Source organism: Bubalus bubalis, chromosome 6, assembly GCF_019923935.1.
Source record: "Bubalus bubalis isolate 160015118507 breed Murrah chromosome 6, NDDB_SH_1, whole genome shotgun sequence".
Classification (NCBI taxonomy): Eukaryota; Metazoa; Chordata; class Mammalia; order Artiodactyla; family Bovidae; genus Bubalus; species Bubalus bubalis.
The window spans coordinates 21,488,622-21,505,507 of NC_059162.1; the positions used below are offsets into that span (position 1 = coordinate 21,488,622).

The following is a 16,886-nucleotide window of genomic DNA, read 5'->3' on the forward strand; positions in this document are numbered from 1 at the left end:
TAACTGATTGTTCTTTCCTATTGATGATTCTTCTGTTTAGGTCTATGATTGACAATTCTTCCTGTATTTGAACTTGAGTGGTAATCCATGAGAGCTCCCCCTTCTGGTCTCCTGACTCAATTTTAGTGAGGTTTCCCTTTATTAGCATTACACCTGCTGCTGCTGCTGCTGCTGCTGCTAAGTCGCTTCAGTCGTGTCCGACTCTGTGCGACCCCATAGATGGCAGCCTACCAGGTTTCCCCGTCCCTGGGATTCTCCAGGCAAGATCACTGGAGTGGGTTGCCACTTCCTTCTCCAATGCAGGAAAGTGGAAAGTGAAAGTAGGAAGTCACTTGGTCGTGTCCGACTCTCAGCGACCCCTTGGACTGCAGCCTGCCAGGCTCCTCCGTCCATGGGATTTTCTAGGCAAGAGTACTGGAGTGGGGTGCCATTGTCTTCTCCGAGCATTACACCAGTCACCTGGAATTTAAAGTTTTCAATTACAACCTATTTTAAAAGTTTGTGAGATTTACTGCGTTAAAAAACAAAAAACAAAAAACTCATCATTACCACGTGTGACACTAGAAACACTTGTAGTTCAGTAGTTACCCGTGACTTGTACCTGTCGCATGGGACAGCAGAGGTCACATATATAGCAGAGATAAAAGTACGATTTCTGGGCCACAGCACGTGATAGTGTATGTACGACCCTTAGCTGATGCTGCCAAATTCCTCTCCAATTTTGTTGACCTTACTAACACTCCTTTTAGAAATGAAAAATAATTTACAGCGCTCTCCATCCTGTGAAATTTTGGTACTGTTTGCCTTTTTACTTTTCTTTCTTGAGTTTATTGAGGTGTAATCTACATAGTAAAATCTGCCAACATTAGACTATTTTACACTCTTTACTATGATATCATACCTCTGCAAAGCTGGATTTTGGTAGTTGCTATGATAGAAAGCAAGTGCCATGCGAAAAAATGGATGCCTAATAAGAAATAAGGTGACGCTTCGAAAAAGTTTGAGAAGCTGTGCAGTGCACAACATTAAGGTTATGATTCTGAAATGTCAGAGCACTAAAAACAACAAACCACTGCACCAAACTTTCGTCAAGGGAACACGTAGTAATATGCCCGGCATCAGCCATGTACGAACAAGATATAGAAATATTTGTAAACAACAACAGCATTCCCCAACTAAAGCGGTATTTCTGCTGTCAGCCAATCTACCAGGAAATTAGGACAAATGGGAAGGACAAAGAGAGAACAAACTTGCAGGCAACGAAAGATGATTCATTCATTAAATCAATTTAATATAGTCAAAGGAAACTATAGATCATGAATCTGTCATTTAAGCAGACACATGTCGGAACACGAGAATGTTGGAATCATATATTGGTGTATATATGGAATCATATATTACAGGACACCTAAAAATATAAGCCAAATATTGTAGGGGGAATGATTGAGTCCTCTGGTGTCTAGAATTGTAACTATTCATTCCCCTTTACAGATATTAGTATATTCAGTATACTTCAAGACATAAATTTAAACTTTTAGAAGTTTAAATACTCATTGGCTATGTTGGCTTATCTGAGCAGTACAACCAGCATAGGAAACTTAGGAAGTCCAATGTAATTCAGATTTTCAACCTAAATAAACCCAAGACTTAAATACTAAAATATCATACCACCATTATATTCTACACCTTTATAAGATAATCTGAAAATACATATAGAGTTGGTGTTAGACCAAAATGAGAAAAACAATGTAATTATTCTGAGTCGCTTCCATTTAAAAAAAAAAAAAAGAACATGAGTAAACATTTTGAAGGCCATTATGTAAGTTATTTAAATTGTTTAAAAGTATTAAGAATAATCTGTTATCAATTTCATTCCTTCATGGTTGCTGTTCCAAGTAATCAAGACCATTTACTCAATCTACAGCTAAATCTATTTTTTTTCCTTGTCACAAATTTAGCAACACAATTTTCCTTATATAAATACCACATGGAAGCATAAACAGTAGAGTATTTTCCCCAGAAAGTCTTCATTTTTTAATTTTACATTTATGGAACTGATTATCACTTTCCTTAAGAGGAGTGACACCTTTAAATTTTGAGAGGCCTAACTTGTCTGTTCTCCCCAGAGTGAGAGAAAGTGTATTGACTTGTTTCTGAGAAAATATATTTAAACAGGGGAAAAAAATACATCAAAGCAGTGGGCCTTGCTTGACTTCCCTGGGGGTACAGTGGATAGGAATCTGCCTGCCAGTGGAGGGGAAACAGGTCCGATCCCTGGTCTGGGAAGACTCCACATGCCGCAGAGCAACTAAAACCCTCGAGCCACCGCTACCAAGCCTGTGTGCTGCCACTACTGAAGCCCATGCACCCAGACTCTGTGCTCTGAAACGGGAGAAGCCACCGCAACGAGAAGCCTGCACGCGCCAACTAGAGAGAACCCACACAAAGCAACTAATACAGGGCAGCCAAAAATAAATAAAATAAATAAATTTTTAAAAAAATTAGCGAGCCTTATTTAAGGTGAAAGCAGAGTCAATGATGTTTATTAACAACACTTGCCAGTGTGAGAAACAAAATGAAATACAATTAAGCGATATTGGAGGAATCTCACTGAGGAAAATAGGAATTCTGTAATACACTTATGAGTCCCCAGTGCATAAAACTGTGCTTGAAGTCATTGCTAGTCATTCCTTTTTCTTGAGGGCTGAACTTGCTTATGGTTCTGGAAGTATTCAATCTTGATTTGCAGGGTTGTCAGAAGTGTTCACGTTGCTGACTTCATTGCTTCTTTGCAAAGATATGTCTTTTCCTCTGCATTCTGTAGTCCGATTTCAACAATCCTTACCTCACTTGTTGAATATTTTCAGCTATTTAGAAACTTTCATATACCAGTGAAAGAAACTGTCTGTTCCATGCTAAAAATTCAGTATCCTTCCTGTGTTAATCTCTTAGGACACTTGTGCAGTGCTTGACTAAGATAGACTGGGCCCACCTGGATTTGACCAAACAGTGGAAAGAGGAGAAGTGGACAACTTCTCAGTGGGGCCGTGTCACATCCCAGGAAATACTAGAATCATCAAGACAAGCAGCAATGAAAAAAGCCTCATGGTCCAGCGTAACTGTCATCTTCTGCCTCACAGGGAACAGACCCCTGTCAACCACCACTCAATGTGGATTATCCCCAGAAGTTCACTTCCTAAAATGAGACCAGATTACCACATTGATAGGAGAAATTGCAGGTATGCGCGCCGAATCGCTTCAGTCGTGTCCAGACCCTGTGCAACCCTATGGACGGTATCCTGCCAGGCTCCTCTGTCGGATGGGATTCTCCAGGCAAGAATACTGGAGTGGGTTGCCGTGCCCTACTCCAGGGGATCTTCCTGACCCAGGAATCGAACACCGTGTAACTTACATCTTCCGCAATGGCAGGCAGGTTCTTCACCACAAGCGAGCGCCATCTTATCAGTGATGAACAAATCAGAGAGAGAACATATTTGTCCCCAAACCACACGGTACAAAAACGTCAAAACGCACAGTCTCTGCACGTAAGATTTAATAGAAGAACAGCGCAAACAGGAGCCAATAGCTCTAAGGGTCCAGGTCTGAAGCGGGAGCTTGCGAGGGGCAGGATTTCCGCGGGCTCTCTAACGACATGTGAGTTAGCCCATGTGATGGGCTAACTTTTATCAGTTCCGTTCAGTCGCTCAGTCGTGTCCGACTCTTCCAAAAAATAACCAAACCAAAAAACTGTCAAGGAATAAAGTAAATGGGGTGTTCCATGGTAACACCCCACTTTATAGGAGGAGGGACAGACACCGAATTTTTTTTCCTCACGTTAAAAGTGTAACCAAAGTTTGTAAATAAAAGAAGAAAGGGGAGAAGGAAAAAGGCTCTGGGATCAGTGAGATTTTTCTCTTTGGATAAGTTGCTCGGCAGAAAGAGGCCATCCTGGCCGTCTTTTCTGGACCCGGTTGACCAGGTCACCGGACAAAACAATGGACAGTTACTAGAGGACTTTAAAAGTGGTCAGTGACTAACTCTCCACCATAAGCAGTAGAGCACCTCTGTGTAATGCCACAGCGTCCCTCTATTGTCTTTCCCCTTAGTTGGGTCAGGAGGCCACTGCTCCCTTTGTTAGTTCAGAGAATCATAGAGAGATGTATAGAAAAATTGTTGTGTTGCCAAAGTAATTGAAGAAAGGGACACTGAACGACTGGAAAATAATTTGAAATACGACTCAGTCCCGCTTCTGTGGAAGGCAAATTTGCAGGACTTACCAACTTAAGAAGCATATAAACACTCAAGGAAGCGATTGCACTTCCAGGTTTCTACACTGTGGAAATAAATACCTGCACGAATGGTCAGAAGTGTGAGTACGATAATGATGGTTGCAGCATATCTGTCATCATAAAACCATGAAACCAAATAATACATGAACCATGTAGGAAATGCCTTTCTAAAAAAATAATGCAGAGGCTAACGGTGACGGTGGGTTCACTGATAACATTATTGACAGAACAATTGCTAAGTGCTGGCCTCCTTTTACAGGTGAAAAACCTGGGGCACATAAGGTATAACTTACATGTCTAAGTCTATGTACTTGGCAGAATAAAGACTTGACCCCACCGGAAACTGGATCCCTTGATCTGTCTCAGGAGGTCCTGCCTTAGGCAAGTATGAGTGAATAGGAATACACTTGCACTTGCAGAGTACAGGGTGGGCAAGGTGAGGTGGCCCAGACTGGCAGCAGTCCGGAGGTGACTAGGACCCCGAATATTTTTGTGTGGGCCAAGAACCGCTTGAATGGTCGTCAGCACGGAAAACCTTGAATGGGTTCTAAAACCTCGACCGCCCGTCCCTGGGTGGGCTCGAACCACCAACCTTCCGGTTAACAGCCGAACGCGCTAACCGATTGCGCCACAGAGACACCACCGCACCGGGCCCCTCGACTCTTTGTGCTGGAGACAAGAATTCCCAGGACGTGCCTCTTGCTCCGCAGAGAAACGGTGCCGGTTCCAAAGCCTCGGGAAAACGGAAAGATGAGAACGGTGAATCACATCGGACCTGAGACTGGGTCAAGACCAGGAGAAGACTACACAAAACACCATTATCCCAGGACAGCCACCCAAGCAGACAATTCCGGAAAGCTCTCGAGAATACTTCCCCTCCCTCTGATGCATCTCCCACCTGGTCCACTCATCCTCCCACCACAGGAAAGAAGGCTTCCCCTTTGTGTTCTGGGCACAGAGAGCCAGGCAAAAGAGCCAAGGGGGCAGCTGCACTTCCCCATGGGTCTTCCCGAGGTAGGTGGTTCTAGCGCTCAGGCTGACCCAAGACCCCACTGTCCATCAAGACGACCCGGAGGAGTCCGGATAGCAGACGGTCCTGGGGTTGCGGGTGGGGGTGGGGGTGGGGTATTCCTACAAGCGCAGAGCATGCCCGGCCTGCACTTCCTGGAGATCCGAACCGAACTCCCCCGGAAGCTTCTCTGCATCCTAAAGAGAATGGATTTCAGGTTTCCATGGAGAGAGTGACAAAGCAAACGTGGGAAAATGTGAACTGTGCGGCTGAGTACAGAATACACGATGTTACTATTCTTGTAACTTGGATGTATGTTTTGGAGGGTTTGGGGTTTGGTTTTGAATGAATCTTTGGAACTCGAGTCCCTGATTCTCTTTGGATGAAAACTCTATAAGGAAGACTCTGGGTTTCTAACAAGCAGAGAGAAAAGAGTGGAGAGGAGAGCTGGGCAGCCCAGGCTGTTCACTGCATCCGGGGAGTCTCCTCCAGCCTGCCTGATGTCAAGGACCCTGAGGCCGGGACCCAGTGCAGACGCTCTACTGCACTGGACCTTGAAGCAAAAGACAATTCTGATCTGGACAGGAAGACATCGAGGACTGGAGAAGAAAACAGCTTTCCCTGACCGGGAATCGAACCCGGGCCGCGGCGGTGAAAGCGCCGAATCCTAGCCACTAGACCACCAGGGAACCGCGCAGAAGAGCGGACTTGGCTGTCCAGGTGAAAATTGAGAGTGCAAAGATGAAACCAGAGATGCAGAGAACAGGAAAGGAAATGTCCCAGCGCCCCCACGGCTGTATGCAGCTGTGCAAGGCTCGCAGCCCTTCAAATCCCCGTTCCTGGGCGACGCTTCTCGTTCTGAGACCAGGTCACAAACTATCCGGTTGGGTCCCTCCTGGTCCAGCTCTAGCGCTGTGTGCTGCCGAGCCCAGGTCATGCTCTCTTTGTGAACCTTGGTTTTCCCTCGAGTCAGGGACTCGACTTGGCTTTCAGCGGGTGATGAGCGGATCCGTCTACCTCCAGATCTCTGACCTGGCTCCGGGGCCTCTCCTGACGACCGCACGGGTACCGGTTCCTTTCCCTCCGCGACCGGCTCAGTTCGTGGAGCCTTAAATTCTTCACTTCCGCGTCTTTGGCTGGAGCCCACGGTGAGACCTTGGTGCGGTCTCTTTTCCTCTACCAGGGAGATAAAACTGCTCCTCAGGTGTTCCGAGGTGGGGGAAAGCAAGTGAGCGTCACGGGAATGAACTCCATGGTTTTCAGAGACAATCTGTGAACACGTGGAAGAGACCCAGGGGCCCGACAGGGAGCCGAGGCTCGGGGTTTCCGGACGTAAGGGTGACTCGAAGTCAGTCTTGTCCTTGCCCGCCCCCGGGATGAACTCGGCCTGGATTCACAGGGACTCGGAGCAGAGAAAGGAGGCCTGCTTGCTAGTGCTGAGGAGACTTCCAGGTGGTCACCAACTCCTCCTACAGCTGCGTCCTCTGCTTCACCCCGAGCCTTTGGAACCTTGTGGTTTTGCCAATCAGAAAACAAATCTCGGTGGGGGAGGGTGGGATGGGAAGAAAATAAGCGGTCTGTTTCCGCCCGGTTTCGAACCGGGGACCTTTCGCGTGTGAGGCGAACGTGATAACCACTACACTACGGAAACAGGATACCCGGCACCGCTTAACACCGTATCCATGAAAACCCGAGGTCCCGCCATCAGTATCTAGACCACCAATTTCTAACACTCAAAAGGAACCTTGAAGCCCCAGGCTCTCTCAGGCACGGAGACGGCGGCTCCCGAGCGCTCTGCTTTAGGGTTCCTCCTCTCCCCTCAAGTGAGGACCCTCGGGCCCCCACAGGATGCCTTCGGGTTCCCGCACCCAACCCAGAGTCGTCAGACCCTCAGCTCCGCACCCGATCGCAGGGGTAGCCCACCACCGCCCCCCCACCCCGCCGCCGACTCCCCAGCTCCCGGAAGCCGCAGGGGGTGGGGGGTGCGCCCGAGGCCCAGGAGACCCCGCAGCCCAGCAGCGTGGACGCCGTCCCTCCGCCCCTGCGGACCCGCGCCTCGGTGACCCTTTTCACGGCGCCGGCGGTCAGCGCTCTGGGCTCTCAGGAATGACCGACGCTTCCAATCCACCCGGGACCCGCCCTCCCCGCTGCTCCTTTGCACCTGACTCCTGTGCTCTTTCTCCGCAAGCCGGCTCGCCGCAGCCCTTCTCCGGTGTCCTCTTGGCAAAAGGGAGTCTCTTTGGTGGCCTCTAAAATCTCACCCCACCGTCCCTGGGTGGGCTCGAACCACCAACCTTTCGGTTAACAGCCGAACGCGCTAACCGATTGCGCCACAGAGACAGCACTACAGGCCTTTTCTGGACTCTGTATGGAGTAGACACGTACTCATCCCCAGGGTAAGTCCCCTGCCCCCAGGGATACGGCGCCACGTCCTTGCCCCCTACCCGCCACAGATGCCAGCGCCCTCAGAAATACCGGGATCCAGGGTTCGGACCCTCCGGGCCTGAATCGAACGAGATCCAAGGACAGCTGAACACCCGGTGGGCTCCCATGATGGCTCTTCCCGTATCCTCGCCTACACTCAATGAATGAGAGTTTGCCCACCCTGGCAAAAGGCCTCCGGGGCCGAGGTTGTGCTTAAGTTTCCTGTGTCCACCAGGCGATTTCCACCAGGACAGAGGTCGTGGGGATGGTCGCCCCGTGTCCGCACGCCCAGGACAGGGTCTGGCACTCACCGGGACGCTCTAGGACTTGGATGAATATACATTGTCGTCTTTAGCCCTTCGTCCCATTAAGACCCCTGAGAATGGAAATACGGAAAAGTTTTCGAAGGGCGAAAAGTTCTTTTGAAATGCCTTTATGCCGGTTGTTAGATTTCGCAGCATCCCGTGAGGCGGGCAACGGAAAGGTCTCGGGTGCTCCGGCTGTGCCCAGCTGGGTAGGCTGCGTCCTGTGGGGTCCACGTGGGAGCGGGAAAGGGCGGGAAGTGAAAGCCAAGCGGGGAAGGTGGGTTTGGGAGGAAGGCACTGAGACCTGCCAGGATCTTGGGCAGGGATCCCGAGAGAGGAGCATTGTCCCAGTCCGGTAACAGGGTGGGGAAGGAGGGAAAGAGCTGGTGCCTGCAGGAAAGCAGGAGGCTAGACGAGGAGGGGAGGGGAAAGCTGAGAGGGGAAGGCCAGGGAGGGGAGGATCAAAGAATTTGTGCTTCCACCGGTCCCTGCTCCTTCTCTTGCCTTCTCTCTTCTTCCCATCCCTCCAACTGAGAAATGTTGACACAGCCACATCTGAGAAGAAAGACCCAACGAATGTGTGCTCAGGAGCACAAGCTCTGGGTTGTAAAAATGGTTCTGCCCTGTGTGGCCTTGAACAAATAAAGACAACTTTGGGTATCTCCCTACTTTCTTGTGCAAAATGGGAGCAATAAGAGCATTCTTCTTCACGCTGCTGTTGTCAGATGTGCCTCGGTTTAGAAACTACTGGATCAATAATGCTATAGGCAGCAAAATCATAAATACTATTATCATAATCCTCTGAATCTTTTGACAACCACGATCCTTATTTATTTCACCTGAAAGTCGCCTTCTGCTTCTAGAAATTTCTGTAAACTGATTGCTCTTGCGGTTTGCTCCGCTGTGGCCAGACCACCCCCTTGATCGCCAGTTCTCTGCTTGCCAGACGGGGACCCATGTGCAGGTTGGAGGCAATGGGAAGAGTACGGAGCGGTGGGGGAAATGAGCCTTTGCGCACCCTTTGGAGAGGCCTCTGGGACCGGTGGGGTCCTCCCACTGCCTTCTTTGGTTTCAAGGGAGCTCCAGGAGGTCAGGGATCTGGTGGCGGTCGCTCTTGTGTCCCCTCGCCGAGAACAACTTGAGGGCCTCCTCACTCAGTCTCCAAGAGACCCTCAGAGTGTCCTGCCCAGAGAGCAAGGTATTCGTGCTTCCTGGGATGGTGGGAAATATTCCCGCATCCTCCTCCCAACTGTGGAAACCGGAGGTGGTGGAGGAGCGCTAGCGACAGAAGAAGGAGGTCCAGAAAGACAGGGCGGAATGGGAGGGGAAGGAGCTGCAAACAGGGGATGAGGAGAAAGAGCGCGAGGAAGAAGGGGAGATGAGGAGAAAGAGAGCAAGGAAGAAGGGGAGATGAGAGAGAGGTGGAGCCGTACAAAGGGAGGACCAGGATAGAGCGGGAGGACCAGCGAGAGGGAAGCGGCAGTGGAGGAGAGGGAGGAGGAGGAGTTACGTTCCCAGGGTAGTTCTGTTCACTGGCCCCCAGCACAGGCAGCTCCCACCACATCCCCACCAGCTCCTTAGCTCTCAGATCCAACACCCAGGCTTTCGTCCCTCAAAGACCGTCTCTCCACCCATTGCGGTTCTAACCTCATTTGATTTTTCTCCCTGCCCCTTGTGAGAGCCTGGTTCTCTAGGTTTCCTGGCCATTCCGTGATCTGTCAACATACTTTCTGTGCATTTCTTCTGTATCAGCCAGAGACCATTACTGGTCCTTGCACTCATAAACTTTGACCGGCCTTCAAGGGCTCCTGGAGGAGCACTTTGTGTTGTTAGTTACCCCTCAGCTTCTTGATTTTCCAAAAGGAAGTTTCATCTTTTCACCCCGGAGCTGTGAACTTCCTCCTCCTAAGAGGAGCCTCCCCTTTGTCTCCTTCCTCCTGTGTCAACCCCTGTTCCAGTCTCTGGGAACCAAATACGTGTCTCCAGGCAACACTGGCCACCTTTCCGACTCTTTTCTTTGGGCTGCAGCTCTCTTCTTCAGATGCTGTTTTTTTCTGTTCTGTGTATTGGATGAGGGAAGAAATGGCTCTGGGATAGAATGAAGAAGTAAAGATTATTACTTTGAGACATCATGTGGATGTATACTTGTTATACATGTAAATGTTTAGTGTGGTGGTATTTTGTGTACATAAATACTGTCTACACTGTAAGACAACTTGGATACATACCTTCTAAATATGTGTACACTCTTCTTTTTTAAATCGTGCCATTTCTGGATATGTTAAGAAATTGGAATGAGACTGACGTGACCAAGCTCTGACAAGAATCTGTGACTGCTTAAGTGTCAGAGCCCTGCCTCGTGGGCTCCACGACACGTGGTTGATTTTGAGCCACCCCAGGTGCTTTCAGCCTGGTTTGTCTGAGGGTTTTGTGTAAATGTTCATCTTTCCTTATACTGTAAACCTGGCAAATTTTGGGAGAAAAACTTACCCCCCAAATCAGAACTGTATGGAGAAGAAAAGGAGAGTTCTCCTGCCTCCATTTGTGGTCCACACACTTTACATATTACACATAAGAGGCGGTGGTGGCGGCTTTGGAGTGTAATGGGTGCTACAAGAAAGCCAAGGGACCCAGGAGATCCCACCTCCTGCCCTGACGATCACCTGCCCTCTCTGGGCTCTGGGGAAAGGGTGAAGGTAAAGGAAAGGAAAATAACACTCTTATTTGCAGAAATTTTACCTCAGCATGGGACACTCTGGCAAACCGAGGCAGAATATGCGGTTGATGAGGGTGACTTAAGGGGCCCTTCCCTGACCAGAAACCCAGAGTGGAACGTTTACTTCATTTTCTGAGGTGCCAGTGAACTGAGAGATGTCAGTCAAAGGAGAGGAGCAGAGGGAAATCAAAGAGGGATGAACACCAAAGCGGGTCATCCGTATTCAGATCTTGTCGGGTCCTTGGAAGAACTTCCCTGAGATTGTGGGTGGGGAGTATGGAGCCTAAAGAAGCAGGTACCCTTCTCTGGCGATGGAAAGAAGTTGGCTTTCAAAGGGGTTCCATGGTGTAATGGTGAGCACTCTGGACTCTGAATCCAGCGATCCGAGTTCAAATCTCGGTGGGACCTTTCTGTTTAATTACAAGAAGGACACGTTTTACTCCCCTCATAGGACCTGCTTTCCGGCTCCCGCGACCCCCAGCGGCGTAGCTCACACGGACCCTGCGGACAGGTGTGGGACCGACCGGGACCGGGGGCGTCCTCGCTGGGCCCGGGCGGCTCTGCCCATCCCTGGGCATCGGAGGGCCGGCGCCTCTCCTGCTCCCCGCCCCGCCCCCCTCGGCCAGTGCCGCCCCCTCGTCGGGTCCCCTGGGTCTCGGGGGTAAAAGGCAGAGGCTGCGCCCACCGAGTCCTGCCCCACGAGGGGGCTTCACACCGCACGCCTTGTAACTGCACGGTTGTCCCGGTGCGTAAATGGCGGCGGGGAGGGGCTGCGATGTCGCTGATCAACCAGGATGGCAGCTTTCGGGTGGAAGGTTCCAGACCTGACTGGAATGAACTGTGTTTTATTCAGGCTCTCTATCATTCCGAATATTAATTGATCTTGTCCCAGTTTATTATGATTTTATTCAGAGTTTCTCGCTCCTAAGTCTCCGCTGGGCACGCAAAGCCGCTGTTCGGCCAAGATTTGAACCTTGACTCCTGGAAATCGCGTCCTCTGGTCCCAAGCTCAGCCCGAAAGAGGAGCGGGGGTCGCGGATTTCGGCGTCTGAGGAGACCCCAGGTCCCTGACCCACGGCCGCCCGGCCAGGCTGCTCCGGGGGCCGAAGGCGCGACGAGCCGCTCCGAGTCCGCACCCCCGGCCGGGCCCCCTTCGTCCTGCCGGGACTCTGCTCCACCGAGAAGACGCCCCACTTGTGTCCTCTACTGCTCGGGAGGAAAATATGGATGAGGCCCGTGATGGACTTGAAAAGCCAGTTAAAGTGCTCCCTTCGCGGTGCTGAGGAGCATCTCTCTGATGCTTGTATTTAGGAACTTTCAGCGGTTACAAAGGACTCAATGACGCAGCTGTCTTTGGAGGACGGGAAAAGAAAGGTGTGAGGCCGGCGAAAAGATCCGAGGAAGGGCAAGGGCAGGAGAGAAGAGAGGATGAGCCAGAAGGGAGAAAGGGACTGGAAGGGAGAGGAGCGGGCGGGTACCGCGGCGGGGACGGTCGCTGAGTTGGGGCGACCAGAGCGAGCGCCTCACTCTGGAGCAGTTCCCACCCTTTACTGACGCGTCCGGGAACCCGGTTCACCCTCAGTCGCAAAGCTGCTGGCCTGGCATTTGTCCTGGCCAAGTTTCCTTCGCGGGTTCCGTGCGGAGCCGGTGAGGTGGGCTGTGCGAGTCTGCAGGTGAGTGGAAGACTGGCGGGCAGGGAACCGCACACACTCCACTTTTCCCCTTTGCAGGCCGGTCTGCAGGACCTGGGGTGGGAAACTGGAAAAGCGGAGCGTCAGTATTTATTTAGAGATAAGGAGATAAATAGCCAAACAGTTGGTTAGTGTTTATTCTCGGAAAAAAAGAAATGTGGGATGGGATCAGGGTCCACTTTCTCCCATAACAAGTTTTGGGGCATATGTAATTGACTATATATATATAGTCTGTATATAATATGTATGTACATGTATTACTGCATATAATGTATACCTATCTATTATATGAGTAAAACTCACTGCTTGTGTGTCCAACTTAAATTTTTATGTAATTATATGTGCCAAGCTTTTAAAATTCTGGGTCTAGTATCATGTGTAGGAATGTTTTCCACTGTAAAAACGTAAAAAAAAAAAAAAAAAAGGATGGGGGGGCCCATTCTCGAAGCAAGCAATTGGACCATTAGTCCCCCTTTGATGAGCTGATCACATGAGGTGGTAAACAAACTGGCAGATCCTCTCAGCCCAGGAGGTCACTGCTTTCGTCTCTCTAGGAAGGTTCATAGTCACTGAAAGGTGTCAGTAACAAATAAAATCACACCCAATCTTTATGCAGTGTTGCTCCCAAAATGCAAGAGCTTACCCCCAGTGAAGACGTGCAAAGCGCCAAGTGCCCAGGCATGGTCTACAAGTTTTAAGTGGGTTTACTCACTTAATCCTTTCAAAAGGCTTGCATCATGTCATCATCCTCATTTCACATATGAGGAACCTGAGACATAGAAAGGTTAAGTAACTTGTCAAGTCAGTCAGTGAGTGGGATTTGAAAGCAGGAATTTGAACTGAAGCCTTCCTGGCTCCACAGGATGTCCTACCAGTCAAAGAGGAACACAAACCGTAAAGATGCTTGACAAGAAATTTAAGTCCGTATATTTCTTTTGAAAAAACACCCAAGAGGAGTCACGTAACAGGCATTCAGTTCAGTCGCTCAGTCGTGTCCAACTCTTTGCGACCCCATGGGCTGCAGCACGCCAGGCTTCCCTGTCCATCGCCAACTCCCGGAGCTTGCTCAAACTCAAGTCCATCCAGCCAGTGATGCCATCCAACCATCTTGTCCTCTGCCGTCCCCTTCTCCTCCTGCCTTCAATCTTTCCCAGCGACAGGGGCGTTTCCAGCGAGTCAGTTCTTCGCATCAGGTGGCCAAAGTATTGGAGCTTCCGCTTCAGCGTCAGTCCTTCCGAAGAATATTTGGGGCTGATTTCCTTTACGATTGACTGGTTGGGTCTCCTTGCAGTCCAAGGGACTCTCAAGAGTCTTCTCCAACACCACCGTTCAAAAGCTTCAGTTCTTCGGCACTCTGCTTTCTTGATGGTCCAACTCTCACATCCATACACGACTACTGGAAAAACCATAGCTTTGACTAGACAGACCTTTGTTGGCCACTGCTGAGTGTTCCAAATTTGCTGGAATAATGAGTGTAGCACTTTCACAGCATCATCTTTTAGGATTTGAAATAGCTCAGCTGGAATTCCATCACCTCCACTAGCTTTGTTCGTAGTGATGCTTCCTAAGGCCCACTTGACTTCACACTCCAGGATGTCCGGCTCTAGGTCAGTGATCACACCATCGTGGTTATCTGGGTCATGAAGATCTCTTTTGTATAGTTCTTCTGTGTATTCTTGCCACCTCTTCTTAATATCTTCTGCTCCTGTTAGGCCCATACCGTTTCTGTGCTTAATTGTGTCCATCCGTGCATGAAATGTCCCCTTGGTAGCTCTAATTTTCTTGAAGAGATCTCTAGTCTTTCCCATTCTATTGTTTTCCTCCATTTCTTTGCATTGTTCACTGAGGAAGGCTTTCTTATCTCTCCTTGCTATTCTTTGGAACTCTGCATTCAGATGGGTATATCTTTCCTTTTCTCCTTTGCCTTTCGCTTCCTTTCTTTTCTCAGCTATTTGTAAGGCCTCCTCAGACAACCATTTTGCCTTTTTGCATTTCTTTTTCTTGGCGATGGTTTTGATCACTGCCTCCTGTACAGTGTTACGAACCTCCGCCCACAGTTCTTCAGGCACTCTGTCTAAATATATGTATGTAAGAAAATAAGCTGCCACCCGTAGTCCCGACCCCCGGAATTAACTACTGTTATTCTAAGTTTTGGCAAAACATATATATGCTTAGTTTATAAAATTAAAATGATGCAGAAAATACGAATATGTAAAACTTTGAGACATGTTAAATTCAAAAATAACTTCTGTTAAGGTAGTTACATATTGACGGAGTCATTTCGGTATATCAACAGAGAGGAAAAAAATACATCGTAGCTCAGTTGGTAAAGAATCTGCCTGCAATGCAGGACACCCGGGTTTGATTCCTGGGTCGGGACGATCCCCTGGAGAAGGAAATGGCAACCCTCTCCAGTATTCTTGCCTGGAGAATCCCATGGACAGAGGAGCCTGGCAGGCTACAGTCCACGGGGTCACAAGAGTTGGACACGACTTAGTGACTAAACCACCACCATACTTTTATAAAATAGAGCTCTTATAGATTCTATTTTTAAGCATTCAACTTAATAGTGCATAAATTTAATGGAAGAAAAATAAAGAGAAATGAAGAAATTGTTGAACTTTCAATCAAATTGTTTATACGAGAGATGCCTTTCTGAAAGGATTCCCTAAGGCTAATAATAATAATTTAATTAAGACATTAAATTTGGGAATGATTCTTCTCATTACTTTTAAAAATCAAACGTCTTGAGTGGTACCAGACCTTGGAGGAGGTGTTCATTGAAGTTCAGGTGCCGCCAGGCACTCGCGCCCAGGATATCCAGTGCGGCCTGCAGAGCCGGCATGTGGCGCTGGCCGTGGGTGGCCGCGAGATCCTCAAGGGCAAACTCTTTGACTCTACAATAGCTGATGAGGGAACGTGGACTCCGGAGGATAGAAAAATGGTCCGTATTGTTCTTACAAAGACGAAGAGAGATGCAGCAAATTGTTGGACTTCTCTTCTAGAATCTGATTATGCAGCTGACCCTTGGGTGCAAGACCAAATGCAGAGAAAACTTACATTAGAGAGATTCCAGAAAGAAAATCCTGGTTTTGACTTCAGTGGAGCAGAAATCTCAGGGAACTACACTAAAGGTGGACCAGATTTCTCGAATCTTGAGAAATAACTGTGCCCTTCTTGCTGCATTTTGTGGATCCTAGCAGATGTTGCCAACTTAATCAGAGGAACAGATTATGTCGTGGAAGAAAAATGTGGATACCTAGTTAACAAATTGCAAAATACCTTTAAATATGGTTCTAAAAATTGCATTCAAATATGATTTACATAGGAAACATCTTAAATACTGTGGGAACTATTCTATTGATACATGGTAACTTTTCTTTTGGACTTGTTTTTGCTCAGCATGATGTTTTATATGCTGCACTTTACTAATTTCATATTTAGCCTGTATTTTTAATACAAAAAGTTTTAGGGTATAGATCATGTAAAATGACAGGGTGCCTTCAGGGAAAATTAAGTTTTTCTTTCAATAACTGTGATGCAGGAATAATGTTCAATAAATTTTTCTAAATAGGAAAAAAATAATAATAAAAATAAAAATCAAACGTCTTAAGGTATAATTTGAAAATAATACAACGCATCCATTTCAGGTTTGATGACTTTTGACAAACGAACGTACGTACCCATGGAACCACTATCCTGTTCAAGGAAAAAGAATATCTCCAGAACTCCAGACTGTCCTCTGTGCCCCTTTGCAGTCAGTCCCCCTACCGCTCCCTGACGCAGGTCATCAGTGATCTCGGTCCTGTCTCTGTGGATCGATTTTTCAGTTCTCGAAATTCACATAAATGGAACCAGAGAGTATGTTCTTTTTCCCTCACTCAGCATGATGCGTTTGAGAGTAATCCATACTGTTGCCATGTATCAGGTATTTGTACTACTTTAGCGAGGAGTCAGTGGCACCCCACTCCAGTACTCTTGCCTGGGAAATCCCATGGACGGAGCAGCCTGGTAGGCTACAGTCCATGGGGTCGCTAAGAGTCGGACACGACTGAGCGACTTCACTTTCACGCATTGGAGAAGGAAATGGCAACCCACTCCAGTGTTCTTGCCTGGAGAATCCCAGGGACAGAGGAGCCTGGTGGGCTGCCGTCTATGGGGTCGCACAGAGTCGGACACGACTGACGCGACTAAGCAGCAGCAGCAGCCCCGAGGAGTACTATTCCTTTGAATGAATATGTCAGAATCATATGTATCTATTCACCTCACGACGGACATTTGAAATGTTTTCAATTTGGGGACTATAATGAACAAAGCTGCTATAAGCAGGTCCCTTTTGTGGGCTTATGCTTTATAAATTCCATTTACATTTTTTAAATTATTTAACACGAATTTACTTTGTGAATGGATGTTACATTCACAAAGACAATTTATTGCAGAGTTAGAAGCTCA

At 48.3% G+C, this 16,886-nt stretch overlaps 1 protein-coding gene and 5 non-coding genes across 6 annotated transcripts; 2 read left to right on the top strand and 4 right to left on the bottom strand.

The window, feature by feature from the left end:
• Positions 1–4,853: 4,853 nt before the first annotated feature.
• Positions 4,854–4,927, bottom strand: TRNAN-GUU. Its single transcript has one exon. It is a non-coding gene; the product is annotated as a tRNA-Asn (tRNA).
• Positions 4,928–5,915: 988 nt separating this feature from the next.
• TRNAE-UUC lies at positions 5,916–5,987 on the bottom strand. Its single transcript has one exon. It is a non-coding gene; the product is annotated as a tRNA-Glu (tRNA).
• An 889-nt stretch (positions 5,988–6,876) lies between these two features.
• TRNAV-CAC lies at positions 6,877–6,949 on the bottom strand. The gene has a single exon. It is a non-coding gene; the product is annotated as a tRNA-Val (tRNA).
• A 615-nt stretch (positions 6,950–7,564) lies between these two features.
• Positions 7,565–7,638, bottom strand: TRNAN-GUU. Its single transcript has one exon. It is a non-coding gene; the product is annotated as a tRNA-Asn (tRNA).
• A 3,441-nt stretch (positions 7,639–11,079) lies between these two features.
• TRNAQ-CUG lies at positions 11,080–11,151 on the top strand. The gene has a single exon. It is a non-coding gene; the product is annotated as a tRNA-Gln (tRNA).
• A 4,005-nt stretch (positions 11,152–15,156) lies between these two features.
• LOC123334198 (nudC domain-containing protein 2-like) lies at positions 15,157–15,660 on the top strand (the record flags this gene model as incomplete). Its single annotated transcript, XM_044945433.1, has 1 exon — positions 15,157–15,660. A coding segment is annotated over one exon (444 nt), but the record flags the coding sequence as incomplete, so codon positions are not given.
• Positions 15,661–16,886: the final 1,226 nt, after the last annotated feature.